The sequence below is a fragment of the Pecten maximus genome, chromosome 8 (assembly GCF_902652985.1).
Source record: "Pecten maximus chromosome 8, xPecMax1.1, whole genome shotgun sequence".
NCBI classification, from domain to species: domain Eukaryota; kingdom Metazoa; phylum Mollusca; class Bivalvia; order Pectinida; family Pectinidae; genus Pecten; species Pecten maximus.
In genome coordinates, this window is record NC_047022.1 from 42,985,735 (window position 1) to 43,006,234 (window position 20,500).

At 39.8% G+C, this 20,500-nt stretch overlaps 1 protein-coding gene across 1 annotated transcript in view; it reads left to right on the forward strand.

Moving 5' to 3' along the window:
- The window catches only part of LOC117332347 (F-box only protein 21-like), a 37,996-nt gene that overhangs the window by 11,461 nt on the left and 6,035 nt on the right, over positions 1 to 20,500 (forward strand). The window contains exons 8-11 of the mRNA XM_033891233.1: positions 511 to 691; positions 1,001 to 1,120; positions 1,157 to 1,224; positions 1,383 to 1,540. Of these exons, the coding sequence (XP_033747124.1) occupies positions 511 to 691; positions 1,001 to 1,120; positions 1,157 to 1,224; positions 1,383 to 1,540 (527 nt within the window). The remainder of the gene's footprint in view (positions 1 to 510; positions 692 to 1,000; positions 1,121 to 1,156; positions 1,225 to 1,382; positions 1,541 to 20,500) is intronic.

Sequence of the window (20,500 nt, forward strand, 5' to 3'; positions counted from 1 at the left end):
AGTGTTTTGGTGTGTTGTTAGCCCTGTCACAGGTGTACAGATCTTATCTTCCGTCAGTGTTTTGGTGTGTTGTTACCCCTGTCACAGGTGTACAGATCTATCTTCCGTCAGTGTTTTGGTGTGTTGTTACCCACAGGTGTACAAATCATATCTTCCGTCAGTGTTTTGGTGTGTTGTTACCCCTGTCACAGGTGTACAGTTCTTATCTTCCGTCAGTGTTTTGATGTGTTGTTACCCCTGTCACAGGTGTACAGATCCATCTTCCATCAGTGTTTTGGTGTGTTGTTACCCCTGTCACAGGTGTACAGATCTATCTTCCGTCAGTGTTTTGGTGTGTTGTTACCCCGTCACAGGTGTACAGATCCATCTTCTGTCAGTGTTTTGGTGTGTTGTTACCCCTGTCACAGGTGTACAGATCTATCTTCCGTCAGTGTTTTGGTGTGTTGTTACCCCTGTCACAGGTGTACAGTTCTATCTTCCGTCAGTGTTTTGGTGTGTTGTTACCCACAGGTGTACAGGAGGATGTGTCGTAACCTGATTAATATAGGACGCCAGCAGAGCAGCATTGGGGATGGTCTCCTTGGTCTTAGGAATGCACTTGATCTCTCCCTCATTCTGTCTCCAGAAGGATGTAGATATTCTTCTGTTGAGTGTCCGTGTCAACCTTCACCTGGGCATCAACCTTTGTCGGGTGAGGCTTCCTAAGTTATATTTACTACTCAATACTGTTCTCAATGTTATGACTTACATGTAGGTTTTGAAACAAAGCATTCCACTCTGATCAACAATGATCACTATTGTCAATCTTAACAATGATTGATCTGTTTAAAGTCACTCACATACAAGTATACAGAATTATCTCCCTGTAAGCGTTGAATATGTGAGACTGAATTTGCCAAATTATTTAAGAATGATTTCACATATAGTTTTGCTGTACACTGCCTGTATCTCATTTTATTTTGCTTTATACTGTCTGTATCTACTGCTAATCTTTGACCAGACGTCACGTATGTTAGAGAGGATAGCAGAACTAGACCATTCACAGGCTTCACTGGTGAACTACCTTACCAGGACAGTAGAAGAACAAGGACAGACGTACAAAGAGAAGAAAAACAAAGAGGTATATGAGAAATATAAATCTAAATTTAACATATAGGCATACAGGAGGGATATATACAGACACATACAGGGATACAGGAGTTACATATACAGGCACAGTTCAGAGTTCGGCTAATGCTGTATCCTGACTAAGCTATTCTCTGCATTTTACTGTGAGTACTTGTTTTGAGTAAACAAAAAGTTCTTGGTTCCACATTTGTATTTCCGAGTTATTTTTTCAATTATAAACCCATTGTATTTTATTAAATGTTCCTTCTATATAGATAAACTTCGATTATATCAATAGACACATGTTATTCAGGATTACGGACTTTGTTTTAAAATGCAATAATACATACTTTCAGATAATTCCAAAGAAAAGATCTGATGGAAATAACCAAAAAATGTTGTTCTCCGTGGGCCAAGTGATGTGTCATAAAAAGTAAGTCAGAACTGATGTAAGAGAGACAATCAACCATGATAGTATTATTGTGACCGCTTATACCTGGCCTCACTTACCCTTCTATAACTACAGCTTATACCTGGCCTCACTTACCCTTCTATAACTACAGTTTATACATGGCCCTCACTTACCCTTCTATAACTACAGCTTATACATGGCTATCACTTACCCTTCTATAACTACAGCTTATACATGGCCCTCACTTACCCTTCTATAACTACAGCTTATACATGGCCCTCACTTACCCTTCTATAACTACAGCTTATACATGGCTATCACTTACCCTTCTATAACTACAGCTTATACATGGCCCTCACTTACCCTTCTATAACTACAGCTTATACATGGCCCTCACTTACCCTTCTATAACTACAGCTTATACATGGCTATCACTTACCCTTCTATAACTACAGCTTATACATGGCTATCACTTACCCTTCTATAACTACAGCTTATACATGACCCTCACTTACCCTTCTATAACTACAGCTTATACATGGCCCCCACTTACCCTTCTATAACTACAGCTTATACATGGCCCTCACTTACCCTTCTATAACTACAGCTTATACATGGCCCTCACTTACCCTTCTATAACTACAGCTTATACATGGCTATCACTTACCCTTCCATAACTACAGCTTATACATGGCCCTCACTTACCCTTCTATAACTACAGCTTATACATGGCTCTCACTTACCCTTCTATAACTACAGCTTATACATGGCCCTCACTTACCCTTCTATAACTACAGCTTATACATGGCCCTCACTTACCCTTCTATAACTACAGCTTATACATGGCCCTCACTTACCCTTCCATAACTACAGCTTATACATGGCCCTCACTTACCCTTCTATAACTACAGCTTATACATGGCTATCACTTACCCTTCTATAACTACAGCTTATACATGGCTATCACTTACCCTTCCATAACTACAGCTTATACATTGCTATCACTTACCCTTCCATAACTACAGCTTATACATTGCTATCACTTACCCTTCTATAACTACAGCTTATACATGGCTATCACTTACCCTTCCATAACTACAGTTTATACATGGCCCTCACTTACCCTTCTATAACTACAGTTATACATGGCCCTCACTTACCCTTCTATAACTACAGCTTATACATGGCCCTCACTTACCCTTCTATAACTACAACTTATACATGGCCCTCACTTACCCTTCTATAACTACAGCTTATACATGGCTATCACTTACCCTTCCATAACTACAGTTTATACATGGCCCTCACTTACCCTTCTATAACTACAGCTTATACATGGCTATCACTTACCCTTCTATAACTACAGCTTATACATGGCTATCACTTACCCTTCTATAACTACAGCTTATACATGGCCCTCACTTACCCTTCTATAACTACAGCTTATACATGGCCCTCACTTACCCTTCTATAACTACAGCTTATACATGGCTATCACTTACCCTTCTATAACTACAGCTTATACATGGCCCTCACTTACCCTTCTATAACAACAGTTATACATGGCTATCACTTACCCTTCTATAGCTACAGCTTATACATGGCTATCACTTACCCTTCTATAACTACAGCTTATACATGGCTATCACTTACCCTTCTATAACTACAGTTTATACATGGCCCTCACTTACCCTTCTATAACTACAGCTTATACATGGCTATCACTTACCCTTCTATAACTACAGCTTATACATGGACCTCACTTACCCTTCTATAACTACAACTTATACATGGCCCTCACTTACCCTTCTATAACTACAGTTTATACATGGCTATCACTTACCCTTCTATAACTACAGCTTATACATGGCTATCACTTACCCTTCTATAACTACAACTTATACATGGCCCTCACTTACCCTTCTATAACTACAGCTTATACATGGCCCTCACTTACCCTTCTATAACTACAGCTTATACATGGCTATCACTTACCCTTCTATAACTACAGCTTATACATGGCCCTCACTTACCCTTCTATAACTACAGCTTATACATGGCTATCACTTACCCTTCTATAACTACAGCTTATACATGGCCCTCACTTACCCTTCTATAACTACAACTTATACATGGCCCTCACTTACCCTTCTATAACTACAGCTTATACATGGCTATCACTTACCCTTCTATAACTACAACTTATACATGGCTATCACTTACCCTTCTATAACTACAGCTTATACATGGCCCTCACTTACCCTTCTATAACTACAGTTTATACATGGCTATCACTTACCCTTCTATAACTACAGTTTATACATGGCTATCACTTACCCTTCTATAACTACAGTTATACATGGCCCTTACTTACCCTTCTATAACTACAGCTTATACATGGCCCTCACTTACCCTTCTATAACTACAGTTTATACATGGCCCTCACTTACCCTTCTATAACTACAGCTTATACATGGCTATCACTTACCCTTCTATAACTACAGTTTATACATGGCCCTCACTTACCCTTCTATAACTACAGTTATACATGGCCCTCACTTACCCTTCTATAACTACAGTTTATACATGGCCCTCACTTACCCTTCTATAACTACAGCTTATACATGGCCCTCACTTACCCTTCCCTAACTACAGTTATACATGTCTATCACTTACCCTTCTATAACTACAGTTATACATGTCTATCACTTACCCTTCTATAACTACAGTTATACATGGCTATCACTTACCCTTCTATAACTACAGCTTATACATGTCTATCACTTACCCTTCTATAACTACAGCTTATACATGGCTATCACTTACCTTTCTATAACTACAGCTTATACATGGCTATCACTTACCCTTCTATAACTACACCTTATACATGTCTATCACTTACCCTTCTATAACTACAGCTTATACATGGCTATCACTTACCCTTCTATAACTACAGCTTATACATGGCTATCACTTACCCTTCTATAACTACAGCTTAAACATGGCTATCACTTACCCTTCTATAACTACAGCTTATACATGGCCCTTACTTACCCTTCTATAACTACAGCTTATACATGGCCCTCACTTACCCTTCTATAACTACAGTTATACATGGCTATCACTTACCCTTCTATAACTACAGTTTATACATGGCCCTCACTTACCCTTCTATAACTACAGTTATACATGGCTATCACTTACCCTTCTATAACTACAACTTATACATGGACCTCACTTACCCTTCTATAACTACAGCTTATACATGGCCCTCACTTACCCTTCTATAACTACAGCTTATACATGGCCCTCACTTACCCTTCTATAACTACAACTTATACATGGCTATCACTTACCCTTCTATAACTACAACTTATACATGGCCCTCACTTACCCTTCTATAACTACAGCTTATACATGGCCCTCACTTACCCTTCCATAACTACAGTTATACATGGCTATCACTTACCCTTCTATAACTACAGCTTATATATGGACCTCACTTACCCTTCTATAACTACAGCTTATATATGGCCCTCACTTACCCTTCTATAACTACAGCTTATACATGGCCCTCACTTACCCTTCTATAACTACAGTTTATACATGGCTATCACTTACCCTTCTATAACTACAACTTATACATGGACCTCACTTACCCTTCTATAACTACAGCTTATACATGGCCCTCACTTACCCTTCTATAACTACAGGTTATACATGGCCCTCACTTACCCTTCTATAACTACAGCTTATACATGGCCCTCACTTACCCTTCTATAACTACAGCTTATACATGGCCCTCACTTACCCTTCTATAACTACAGTTATACATGGCTATCACTTACCCTTCTATAACTACAGCTTATACATGGCCCTCACTTACCCTTCTATAACTACAGCTTATACATGGCCCTCACTTACCCTTCTATAACTACAGTTATACATGGCCCTCACTTACCCTTCTATAACTACAGCTTATACATGGCTATCACTTACCCTTCTATAACTACAACTTATACATGGCTATCACTAACCCTTCTATAACTACAGCTTATACATGGCTATCACTTACCCTTCCATAACTACAGCTTATACATGGCCCTCACTTACCCTTCGATAACTACAGCTTATACATGGCTATCACTTACCCTTCTATAACTACAGCTTATACATGGCCCTCACTTACCCTTCTATAACTACAGTTTATACATGGCCCTCACTTACCCTTCCATAACTACAGCTTATACATGGCTATCACTTACCCTTCTATAACTACAGCTTATACATGGCCCTCACTTACCCTTCTATAACTACAGCTTATACATGGCTATCACTTACCTTTCTATAACTACAGCTTATACATGGCTATCACTTACCCTTCTATAACTACAGCTTATATATGGCTATCACTTACCCTTATATAACTACAGTTTATACATGGCCCTCACTTACCCTTCTATAACTACAGCTTATACATGGCTATCACTTACCCTTCCATAACTACAGTTATACCTGGCCCTCACTTACCCTTCTATAACTACAGCTTATACATGGCCCTCACTCACCCTTCTATAACTACAGCTTATACATGGCCCTCACTTACCCTTCTATAACTACAACTTATACATGGCTATCACTTACCCTTCTATAACTACAACTTATACATGGCTATCACTTACCCTTCTATAACTACAGCTTATACATGGCCCTCACTTACCCTTCCATAACTACAGCTTATACATGGCCCTCACTTACCCTTCTATAACTACAGCTTATACATGGCCCTCACTTACCCTTCTATAACTACAGCTTATACATGGCCCTCACTTACCCTTCTATAACTACAGCTTATACATGGCCTCACTAACCCTTCTATAACTACAGTTTATACATGGCCCTCACTCACCCTTCTATAACTACAGCTTATACATGGCCCTCACTTACCCTTCTATAACTACAGCTTATACATGGCCCTCACTTACCCTTCTATAACTACAGCTTATACATGGCTATCACTTACCCTTCTATAACTACAGCTTATACATGGCCCTCACTTACCCTTCTATAACTACAGCTTATACATGGCCCTCACTTACCCTTCTATAACTACAGCTTATACATGGCCCTCACTTACCCTTCCTATAACTACAGCTTATACATGGCCCTCACTTACCCTTCTATAACTACAGCTTATACATGGCTCTCACTTACCCTTCTATAACTACAGCTTATACATGGCCCTCACTTACCCTTCTATAACTACAGCTTATACATGGCCCTCACTTACCCTTCTATAACTACAGCTTATACATGGCTATCACTTACCCTTCTATAACTACAGCTTATACATGGCCCTCACTTACCCTTCTATAACTACAGCTTATACATGGCCCTCACTTACCCTTCTATAACTACAGCTTATACATGGCCCTCACTTACCCTTCTATAACTACAGCTTATACATGGCTATCACTTACCCTTCTATAACTACAGCTTATACATGGCCCTCACTTACCCTTCTATAACTACAGCTTATACATGGCTATCACTTACCCTTCTATACCTACAGCTTATACATGGCTATCACTTACCCTTCTATAACTACAGCTTATACATGGCTATCACTTACCCTTCTATAACTACAGCTTATACATGACCCTCACTTACCCTTCTATAACTACAGCTTATACATGGCCCTCACTTACCCTTCTATAACTACAACTTATACATGGCCCTCACTTACCCTTCTATAACTACAGCTTATACATGGCCCTCACTTACCCTTCTATAACTACAGCTTATACATGGCCCTCACTTACCCTTCTATAACTACAGTTTATACATGGCCCTCACTTACCCTTCCTATAACTACAGCTTATACATGGCTCTCACTTACCCTTCTATAACTACAGTTATACATGGCCCTCACTTACCCTTCTATAACTACAGCTTATACATGGCCCTCACTTACCCTTCTATAACTACAGCTTATACATGGCCCTCACTTACCCTTCTATAACTACAGCTTATACATGGCCCTCACTTACCCTTCTATAACTACAACTTATACATGGCCCTCACTTACCCTTCCATAACTACAGTTTATACATGGCCCTCACTTACCCTTCTATAACTACAGCTTATACATGGCTATCACTTACCCTTCTATAACTACAGTTTATACATGGCCCTCACTTACCCTTCTATAACTACAGCTTATACATGGCCCTCACTTACCCTTCTATAACTACAGCTTATACATGGCCCTCACTTACCCTTCTATAACTACAGTTATACATGGCCCTCACTTACCCTTCTATAACTACAGCTTATACATTGCTATCACTTACCCTTCCCTAACTACAGCTTATACATGGCTATCACTTACCCTTCTATAACTACAGCTGATACATGGCCCTCACTTACCCTTCTATAACTACAGCTTATACATGGCTATCACTTACCCTTCTATAACTACAGCTTATACATGGCCCTCACTTACCCTTCCATAACTACAGTTTATACATGGCCCTCACTTACCCTTCTATAACTACAGTTATACATGGCTATCACTTACCCTTCTATAACTACAGTTATACATGGCTATCACTTACCCTTCTATAACTACAGCTTATACATGGCCCTCACTCACCCTTCTATAACTACAGCTTATACATGGCCCTCACTTACCCTTCTATAACTACAGTTATACATGGCTATCACTTACCCTTCTATAACTACAACTTATACATGGCCCTCACTTACCCTTATATAACTACAGCTTATACATGGCTATCACTTACCCTTCTATAACTACAGCTTATACATGGCCCTCACTTACCCTTCTATAACTACAGTTATACATGGCCCTCACTTACCCTTCTATAACTACAGCTTATACATGGCTATCACTTACCCTTCTATAACTACAGCTTATACATGGCTATCACTTACCCTTCTATAACTACAGCTTATACATGGCCCTCACTTACCCTTCTATAACTACAGCTTATACATGGCTATCACTTACCCTTCTATAACTACAGTTTATACATGGCCCTCACTTACCCTTCTATAACTACAGCTTATACATGGCCCTCACTTACCCTTCTATAACTACAGTTTATACATGGCCCTCACTTACCCTTCTATAACTACAGCTTATACATGGCCCTCACTTACCCTTCTATAACTACAGCTTATACATGGCCCTCACTTACCCTTCTATAACTACAGCTTATACATGGCCCTCACTTACCCTTCTATAACTACAGCTTATACATGGCCCTCACTTACCCTTCTATAACTACAACTTATACATGGCTATCACTTACCCTTCTATAACTACAGCTTATACATGGCCCTCACTTACCCTTCTATAACTACAGCTTATACATGGCTCTCACTTACCCTTCTATAACTACAGCTTATACATGGCTATCACTTACCCTTCTATAACTACAGCTTATACATGGCTATCACTTACCCTTCTATAACTACAGCTTATACATGGCTATCACTTACCCTTCTATAACTACAGCTTTATACATGGCCCTCACTTACCCTTCTATAACTACAGCTTATACATGGCCTATCACTTACCCTTCTATAACTACAGCTTATACATGGCTATCACTTACCCTTCTATAACTACAGCTTATACATGGCCCTCACTTACCCTTCTATAACTACAGCTTATACATGGCCCTCACTTACCCTTCTATAACTACAGCTTATACATGGCTATCACTTACCCTTCTATAACTACAGTTATACATGGCCCTCACTTACCCTTCTATAACTACAGCTTTATACATGGCCCTCACTACCCTTCTATAACTACAGCTTATACATGGCCCTCACTTACCCTTCTATAACTACAGCTTATACATGGCCCTCACTTACCCTTCTATAACTACAGCTTATACATGGCCCTCACTTACCCCTTCCATAACTACAGCTTATACATGGCCCTCACTTACCCTTCTATAACTACAGCTTATACATGGCTATCACTTACCCTTCTATAACTACAGCTTATACATGGCCCTCACTTACCCTTCTATAACTACAGCTTATACATGGCCCTCACTACCCTTCTATAACTACAGTTTATACATGGCCCTCACTTACCCTTCTATAACTACAGCTTATACATGGCCCTCACTTACCCTTCTATAACTACAGCTTATACATGGCCCTCACTTACCCTTCTATAACTACAGCTTATACATGGCTATCACTTACCCTTCTATAACTACAGCTTATACATGGCCCTCACTTACCCTTCTATAACTACAGTTATACATGGCCCTCACTTACCCTTCCATAACTACAGTTTATACATGGCCCTCACTTACCCTTCCATAACTACAGCTTATACATGGCCCTCACTTACCCTTCTATAACTACAGCTTATACATGGCCCTCACTTACCCTTCTATAACTACAGCTTATACATGGCTATCACTTACCCTTCCATAACTACAGTTTATACATGGCCCTCACTTACCCTTCCATAACTACAGCTTATACATGGCTCTCACTTACCCTTCTATAACTACAGCTTATACATGGCCCTCACTTACCCTTCTATAACTACAGCTTATACATGGCTCTCACTTACCCTTCTATAACTACAACTTATACATGGCCATCACTTACCCTTCTATACTACAGCTTATACATGGCCCTCACTTACCCTTCATAACTACAACTTATACATGGCCCTCACTTACCCTTCTATAACTACAACTTATACATGGCCCTCACTTACCCTTCTATAACTACAGTTATACATGGCCCTCACTTACCCTTCTATAACTACAGTTTATACATGGCCCTCACTTACCCTTCCATAACTACAGCTTATACATGGCCCTCACTTACCCTTCTATAACTACAGTTATACATGGCCCTCACTTACCCTTCCATGACTACAGTTTATACATGGCCCTCACTTACCCTTCCATAACTACAGCTTATACATGGCCCTCACTTACCCTTCTATAACTACAGCTTATACATGGCCCTCACTTACCCTTCTATAACTACAACTTATACATGGCCCTCACTTACCCTTCTATAACTACAGCTTATACATGGCCCTCACTTACCCTTCTATAACTACAGCTTATACATGGCTATCACTTACCCTTCTATAACTACAGCTTATACATGGCCCTCACTTACCCTTCTATAACTACAGCTTATACATGGCCCTCACTTACCCTTCTATAACTACAGCTTATACATGGCCCTCACTTACCCTTCTATAACTACAGTTATACATGGCCCTCACTTACCCTTCTATAACTACAGCTTTATACATGGCTATCACTTACCCTTCCTATAACTACAGCTTATACATGGCTATCACTTACCCTTCTATAACTACAGCTTATACATGGCCCTCACTTACCCTTCTATAACTACAGCTTATACATGGCTATCACTTACCCTTCTATAACTACAGCTTATACATGGCCTATCACTTACCCTTCCTATAACTACAGTTTATACATGGGCTATCACTTACCCTTCTATAACTACAGTTATACATGGCTATCACTTACCCTTCTATAACTACAGCTTATACATGGCTATCACTTACCCTTCTATAACTACAGCTTATACATGGCCCTCACTCACCCTTCTATAACTACAGCTTATACATGGCCCTCACTTACCCTTCTATAACTACAGCTTATACATGGCTATCACTTACCCTTCTATAACTACAACTTATACATGGCCCTCACTTACCCTTATATAACTACAGCTTATACATGGCTATCACTTACCCTTCTATAACTACAGCTTATACATGGCCCTCACTTACCCTTCTATAACTACAGTTATACATGGCCCTCACTTACCCTTCTATAACTACAGCTTATACATGGCTATCACTTACCCTTCTATAACTACAGCTTATACATGGCTATCACTTACCCTTCTATAACTACAGCTTATACATGGCCCTCACTTACCCTTCTATAACTACAGCTTATACATGGCTATCACTTACCCTTCTATAACTACAGTTTATACATGGCCCTCACTTACCCTTCTATAACTACAGCTTATACATGGCCCTCACTTACCCTTCTATAACTACAGTTTATACATGGCCCTCACTTACCCTTCTATAACTACAGCTTATACATGGCTATCACTTACCCTTCTATAACTACAGTTATACATGGCTATCACTTACCCTTCTATAACTACAGTGTATACATGGCTATCACTTACCCTTCTATAACTACAGTTATACATGGCTATCACTTACCCTTCTATAACTACAGTTTATACATGGCCCTCACTTACCCTTCTATAACTACAGCTTATACATGGCCCTCACTTACCCTTCTATAACTACAGTTTATACATGGCTATCACTTACCCTTCTATAACTACAGTTTATACATGGCTATCACTTACCCTTCTATAACTACAGTTATACATGGCCCTCACTTACCCTTCCATAACTACAGTTTATACATGGCTATCACTTACCCTTCTATAACTACAGTGTATACATGGCTATCACTTACCCTTCTATAACTACAGTTATACATGGCTATCACTTACCCTTCTATAACTACAGTTTATACATGGCCCTCACTTACCCTTCTATAACTACAGCTTATACATGGCCCTCACTTACCCTTCTATAACTACAGTTTATACATGGCTATCACTTACCCTTCTATAACTACAGTTTATACATGGCTATCACTTACCCTTCTATAACTACAGTTATACATGGCTATCACTTACCCTTCTATAACTACAGCTTATACATGGCCCTCACTTACCCTTCTATAACTACAGTTATACATGGCCCTCACTTACCCTTCTATAACTACAGCTTATACATGGCTATCACTTACCCTTCCATAACTACAGTTATACCTGGCCCTCACTTACCCTTCTATAACTACAGCTTATACATGGCCCTCACTCACCCTTCTATAACTACAGCTTATACATGGCCCTCACTTACCCTTCTATAACTACAGCTTATTCATGGCCCTCACTCACCCTTCTATAACTACAGCTTATACATGGCCCTCACTTACCCTTCCATAACTACAGCTTATACATGGCCCTCACTTACCCTTCTATAACTACAGCTTATACATGGCCCTCACTTACCCTTCCATAACTACAGCTTATACATGGCCCTCACTCACCCTTCTATAACTACAGCTTATACATGGCCCTCACTTACCCTTCTATAACTACAGTTTATACATGGCCCTCACTCACCCTTCTATAACTACAGCTTATACATGGCCCTCACTTACCCTTCTATAACTACAGCTTATACATGGCCCTCACTTACCCTTCTATAACTACAGCTTATACATGGCTATCACTTACCCTTCTATAACTACAGCTTATACATGGCCCTCACTTACCCTTCTATAACTACAGCTTATACATGGCCCTCACTTACCCTTCTATAACTACAGCTTATACATGGCCCTCACTTACCCTTCTATAACTACAGCTTATACATGGCCTTCACTTACCCTTCCTATAACTACAGCTTATACATGGCCATCACTTACCCTTCTATAACTACAGCTTATACATGGCTATCACTTACCCTTCTATAACTACAGTTTATACATGGCCCTCACTTACCCTTCCATAACTACAGCTTATACATGGCCCTCACTTACCCTTCTATAACTACAGCTTATACATGGCCCTCACTTACCCTTCTATAACTACAGCTTATACATGGCTATCACTTACCCTTCTATAACTACAACTTATACATGGCCCTCACTTACCCTTCTATAACTACAGCTTATACATGGCCCTCACTTACCCTTCTATAACTACAACTTATACATGGCCCTCACTTACCCTTCTATAACTACAACTTATACATGGCCCTCACTTACCCTTCTATAACTACAGTTATACATGGCCCTCACTTACCCTTCTATAACTACAGTTATACATGGCCCTCACTTACCCTTCCATAACTACAGTTATACATGGCCCTCACTTACCCTTCTATAACTACAGTTATACATGGCCCTCACTTACCCTTCCATGACTACAGTTTATACATGGCCCTCACTTACCCTTCCATAACTACAGCTTATACATGGCCCTCACTTACCCTTCTATAACTACAGCTTATACATGGCCCTCACTTACCCTTCTATAACTACAGCTTATACATGGCCCTCACTTACCCTTCTATAACTACAGTTTATACATGGCCCTCACTTACCCTTCTATAACTACAGCTTATACATGGCTATCACTTACCCTTCTATAACTACAGTTTATACATGGCCTCACTTACCCTTCTATAACTACAGCTTATACATGGCCCTCACTTACCCTTCTATAACTACAGCTTATACATGGCCCTCACTTACCCTTCTATAACTACAGCTTATACATGGCCCTCACTTACCCTTCTATAACTACAGCTTATACATGGCCTATCACTTACCCTCCCTAACTACAGCTTATACATGGCTATCACTTACCCTTCTATAACTACAGCTTATACATGGCCCTCACTTACCCTTCTATAACTACAGCTTATACATGGCTATCACTTACCCTTCTATAACTACAGCTTATACATGGCCCTCACTTACCCTTCCTATAACTACAGCTTATACATGGCCCTCACTTACCCTTCTATAACTACAGCTTATACATGGCTATCACTTACCCTTCTATAACTACAGCTTATACATGGCTATCACTTACCCTTCTATAACTACAGCTTATACATGGCCCTCACTTACCCTTCTATAACTACAAGCTTATACATGGCCCTCACTTACCCTTCTATAACTACAGCTTATACATGGCTATCACTTACCCTTCTATAACTACAACTTATACATGGCCCTCACCTACCCTTCTATAACTACAGCTTATACATGGCTATCACTTACCCTTCTATAACTACAGCTTATACATGGCCCTCACTTACCCTTCTATAACTACAGCTTATACATGGCCCTCACTTACCCTTCTATAACTACAGCTTATACATGGCCTATCACTTACCCTTCTATAACTACAGCTTATACATGGCTATCACTTACCCTTCTATAACTACAGCTTATACATGGCCATCACTTACCCTTCTATAACTACAGCTTATACATGGCTATCACTTACCCTTCTATAACTACAGCTTTATACATGGCCCTCACTTACCCTTCTATAACTACAGCTTATACATGGCTATCACTTACCCTTCTATAACTACAGCTTATACATGGCCCTCACTTACCCTTCTATAACTACAGCTTATACATGGCTATCACTTACCCTTCTATAACTACAGCTTATACATGGCTATCACTTACCCTTCTATAACTACAGTTTATACATGGCTATCACTTACCCTTCTATAACTACAGCTTATACATGGCTATCACTTACCCTTCTATAACTACAGCTTATACATGGCCCTCACTTACCCTTCTATAACTACAGCTTATACATGGCCCTCACTTACCCTTCTATAACTACAGCTTATACATGGCTATCACTTACCCTTCTATAACTACAGCTTATACATGGCTATCACTTACCCTTCTATAACTACAGCTTATACATGGCCCTCACTTACCCTTCTATAACTACAGTTATACATGGCCCTCACTTACCCTTCTATAACTACAGCTTATACATGGCTATCACTTACCCTTCTATAACTACAGCTTATACATGGCTATCACTTACCCTTCTATAACTACAGCTTATACATGGCCCTCACTACCCTTCTATAACTACAGCTTATACATGGCCCTCACTTACCCTTCTATAACTACAGCTTATACATGGCTATCACTTACCCTTCTATAACTACAGCTTATACATGGCCCTCACTTACCCTTCTATAACTACAGCTTATACATGGCTATCACTTACCCTTCTATAACTACAGCTTATACATGGCCCTCACTTACCCTTCTATAACTACAGTTATACATGGCCCTCACTTACCCTTCTATAACTACAGCTTATACATGGCTATCACTTACCCTTCTATAACTACAGCTTATACATGGCCTATCACTTACCCTTCTATAACTACAGTTATACATGGCCATCACTTACCCTTCTATAACTACAGCTTATACATGGCCTATCACTTACCCTTCTATAACTACAGCTTATACATGGCTATCACTTACCCTTCTATAACTACAGCTTATACATGGCCCTCACTTACCCTTCTATAACTACAGCTTATACATGGCCCTCACTTACCCTTCTATAACTACAGCTTATACATGGCCCTCACTTACCCTTCTATAACTACAGCTTATACATGGCCATCACTTACCCTTCTATAACTACAGCTTATACATGGCCCTCACTTACCCTTCTATAACTACAGCTTATACATGGCCCTCACTTACCCTTCTATAACTACAGCTTATACATGGCCCTCACTTACCCTTCTATAACTACAGCTTATACATGGCTATCACTTACCCTTCTATAACTACAGCTTATACATGGCTATCACTTACCCTTCTATAACTACAGCTTATACATGGCTATCACTTACCCTTCTATAACTACAGCTTATACATGGCTATCACTTACCCTTCTATAACTACAGCTTATACATGGCCCTCACTTACCCTTCTATAACTACAGCTTATACATGGCCCTCACTTACCCTTCTATAACTACAGTTTATACATGGCCTATCACTTACCCTTCTATAACTACAGCTTATACATGGCTATCACTTACCCTTCTATAACTACAGCTTATACATGGCTATCACTTACCCTTCTATAACTACAGTTTATACATGGCCCTCACTTACCCTTCTATAACTACAGCTTATACATGGCCCTCACTTACCCTTCTATAACTACAGCTTATACATGGCTATCACTTACCCTTCTATAACTACAGCTTATACATGGCCCTCACTTACCCTTCTATAACTACAGCTTATACATGGCTATCACTTACCCTTCTATAACTACAACTTATACATGGCCCTCACTTACCCTTCTATAACTACAGCTTATACATGGCCCTCACTTCACCCTTCTATAACTACAGCTTATACATGGCCATCACTTACCCTTCTATAACTACAGCTTATACATGGCTATCACTTACCCTTCTATAACTACAGCTTATACATGGCTATCACTTACCCTTCTATAACTACAGCTTATACATGGCCCTCACTTACCCTTCTATAACTACAGCTTATACATGGCCCTCACTTACCCTTCTATAACTACAGCTTATACATGGCCTTCACTTACCCTTCTATAACTACAGCTTATACATGGCCCTCACTTACCCTTCTATAACTACAGCTTATACATGGCCCTCACTTACCCTTCTATAACTACAGCTTATACATGGCTATCACTTACCCTTCTATAACTACAGCTTATACATGGCCCTCACTTACCCTTCTATAACTACAGCTTATACATGGCCCTCACTTACCCTTCTATAACTACAGCTTATACATGGCCCTCACTTACCCTTCTATAACTACAGCTTATACATGGCCCTCACTTACCCTTCTATAACTACAGCTTATACATGGCCCTCACTTACCCTTCTATAACTACAGCTTATACATGGCCCTCACTTACCCTTCTATAACTACAGCTTATACATGGCCCTCACTTACCCTTCTATAACTACAGCTTATACATGGCCCTCACTTACCCTTCTATAACTACACCTTATACATGGCTATCACTTACCCTTCCATAACTACAGTTTATACATGGCCCTCACTTACCCTTCTATAACTACAGCTTATACATGGCCCTCACTTACCCTTCTATAACTACAACTTATACATGGCCCTCACTCACCCTTCTATAACTACAGCTTATACATGGCCCTCACTTACCCTTCTATAACTACAACTTATACATGGCTATCACTTACCCTTCATAACTACAGTTTATACATGGCCCTCACTTACCCTTCTATAACTACAGCTTATACATGGCCCTCACTTACCCTTCTATAACTACAACTTATACATGGCCCTCACTCACCCTTCTATAACTACAGCTTATACATGGCCCTCACTCACCCTTCTATAACTACAGCTTATACATGGCCCTCACTTACCCTTCTATAACTACAGCTTATACATGGCCCTCACTTACCCTTCTATAACTACAACTTATACATGGCTATCACTTACCCTTCTATAACTACAGCTTATACATGGCCCTCACTTACCCTTCTATAACTACAGTTTATACATGGCCCTCACTTACCCTTCTATAACTACAGTTTATACATGGCCCTCACTTACCCTTCTATAACTACAACTTATACATGGCCCTCACTTACCCTTCTATAACTACAGCTTATACATGGCCCTCACTCACCCTTCTATAACTACAGCTTATACATGGCCCTCACTTACCCTTCTATAACTACAGCTTATACATGGCCCTCACTTACCCTTCTATAACTACAGCTTATACATGGCTATCACTTACCCTTCTATAACTACAGCTTATACATGGCCCTCACTTACCCTTCTATAACTACAACTTATACATGGCCCTCACTTACCCTTCTATAACTACAGCTTATACATGGCCCTCACTTACCCTTCTATAACTACAGCTTATACATGGCCCTCACTTACCCTTCTATAACTACAGCTTATACATGGCCCTCACTTACCCTTCTATAACTACAGTTATACATGGCTATCACTTACCCTTCTATAACTACAGTTTATACATGGCCCTCACTTACCCTTCTATAACTACAGCTTATACATGGCCCTCACTTACCCTTCTATAACTACAGCTTATACATGGCCCTCACTTACCCTTCTATAACTACAGCTTATACATGGCTATCACTTACCCTTCTATAACTACAGCTTATACATGGCTATCACTTACCCTTCTATAACTACAGCTTATACATGGCCCTCACTTACCCTTCTATAACTACAGCTTATACATGGCCCTCACTTACCCTTCTATAACTACAGCTTATACATGGCTATCACTTACCCTTCTATAACTACAGCTTATACATGGCCCTCACTTACCCTTCTATAACTACAGCTTATACATGGCCCTCACTTACCCTTCTATAACTACAACTTATACATGGCCCTCACTTACCCTTCTATAACTACAGCTTATACATGGCCCTCACTTACCCTTCTATAACTACAACTTATACATGGCCCTCACTTACCCTTCTATAACTACAGCTTATACATGGCTATCACTTACCCTTCTATAACTACAGTTATACATGGCTATCACTTACCCTTCTATAACTACAACTTATACATGGCCCTCACTTACCCTTCTATAACTACAGCTTATACATGGCCCTCACTTACCCTTCTATAACTACAGCTTATACATGGCTATCACTTACCCTTCTATAACTACAGCTTATACATGGCCCTCACTTACCCTTCTATAACTACAGTTATACATGGCCCTCACTTACCCTTCTATAACTACAGTTTATACATGGCCCTCACTTACCCTTCTATAACTACAGCTTATACATGGCCCTCACTTACCCTTCTATAACTACAGCTTATACATGGCCCTCACTTACCCTTCTATAACTACAGTTTATACATGGCCCTCACTTACCCTTCTATAACTACAGCTTATACATGGCCCTCACTTACCCTTCTATAACTACAACTTATACATGGCCCTCACTTACCCTTCTATAACTACAGTTTATACATGGCCCTCACTTACCCTTCTATAACTACAGCTTATACATGGCCCTCACTCACCCTTCTATAACTACAGCTTATACATGGCCCTCACTTACCCTTCTATAACTACACCTTATACATGGCTATCACTTACCCTTCCATAACTACAGTTTATACATGGCCCTCACTTACCCTTCTATAACTACAGCTTATACATGGCCCTCACTTACCCTTCTATAACTACAACTTATACATGGCCCTCACTCACCCTTCTATAACTACAGCTTATACATGGCCCTCACTTACCCTTCTATAACTACACCTTATACATGGCTATCACTTACCCTTCCATAACTACAGTTTATACATGGCCCTCACTTACCCTTCTATAACTACAGCTTATACATGGCCCTCACTTACCCTTCTATAACTACAACTTATACATGGCCCTCACTCACCCTTCTATAACTACAGCTTATACATGGCCCTCACTCACCCTTCTATAACTACAACTTATACATGGCCCTCACTTACCCTTCTATAACTACAGCTTATACATGGCCCTCACTTACCCTTCTATAACTACAACTTATACATGGCTATCACTTACCCTTCTATAACTACAACTTATACATGGCCCTCACTTACCCTTCTATAACTACAGTTTATACATGGCCCTCACTTACCCTTCTATAACTACAGTTTATACATGGCCCTCACTTACCCTTCTATAACTACAACTTATACATGGCCCTCACTTACCCTTCTATAACTACAGCTTATACATGGCCCTCACTCACCCTTCTATAACTACAGCTTATACATGGCCCTCACTCACCCTTCTATAACTACAACTTATACATGGCCCTCACTTACCCTTCTATAACTACAACTTATACATGGCTATCACTTACCTTTCTATAACTACAGCTTATACATGGCCCTCACTTACCCTTCTATAACTACAACTTATACATGGCCCTCACTTACCCTTCTATAACTACAGTTTATACATGGCCCTCACTTACCCTTCTATAACTACAGCTTATACATGGCCCTCACTTACCCTTCTATAACTACAGCTTATACATGGCCCTCACTTACCCTTCTATAACTACAGTTTATACATGGCTATCACTTACCCTTCTATAACTACAGTTTATACATGGCCCTCACTTACCCTTCTATAACTACAGCTTATACATGGCCCTCACTTACCCTTCTATAACTACAGCTTATACATGGCC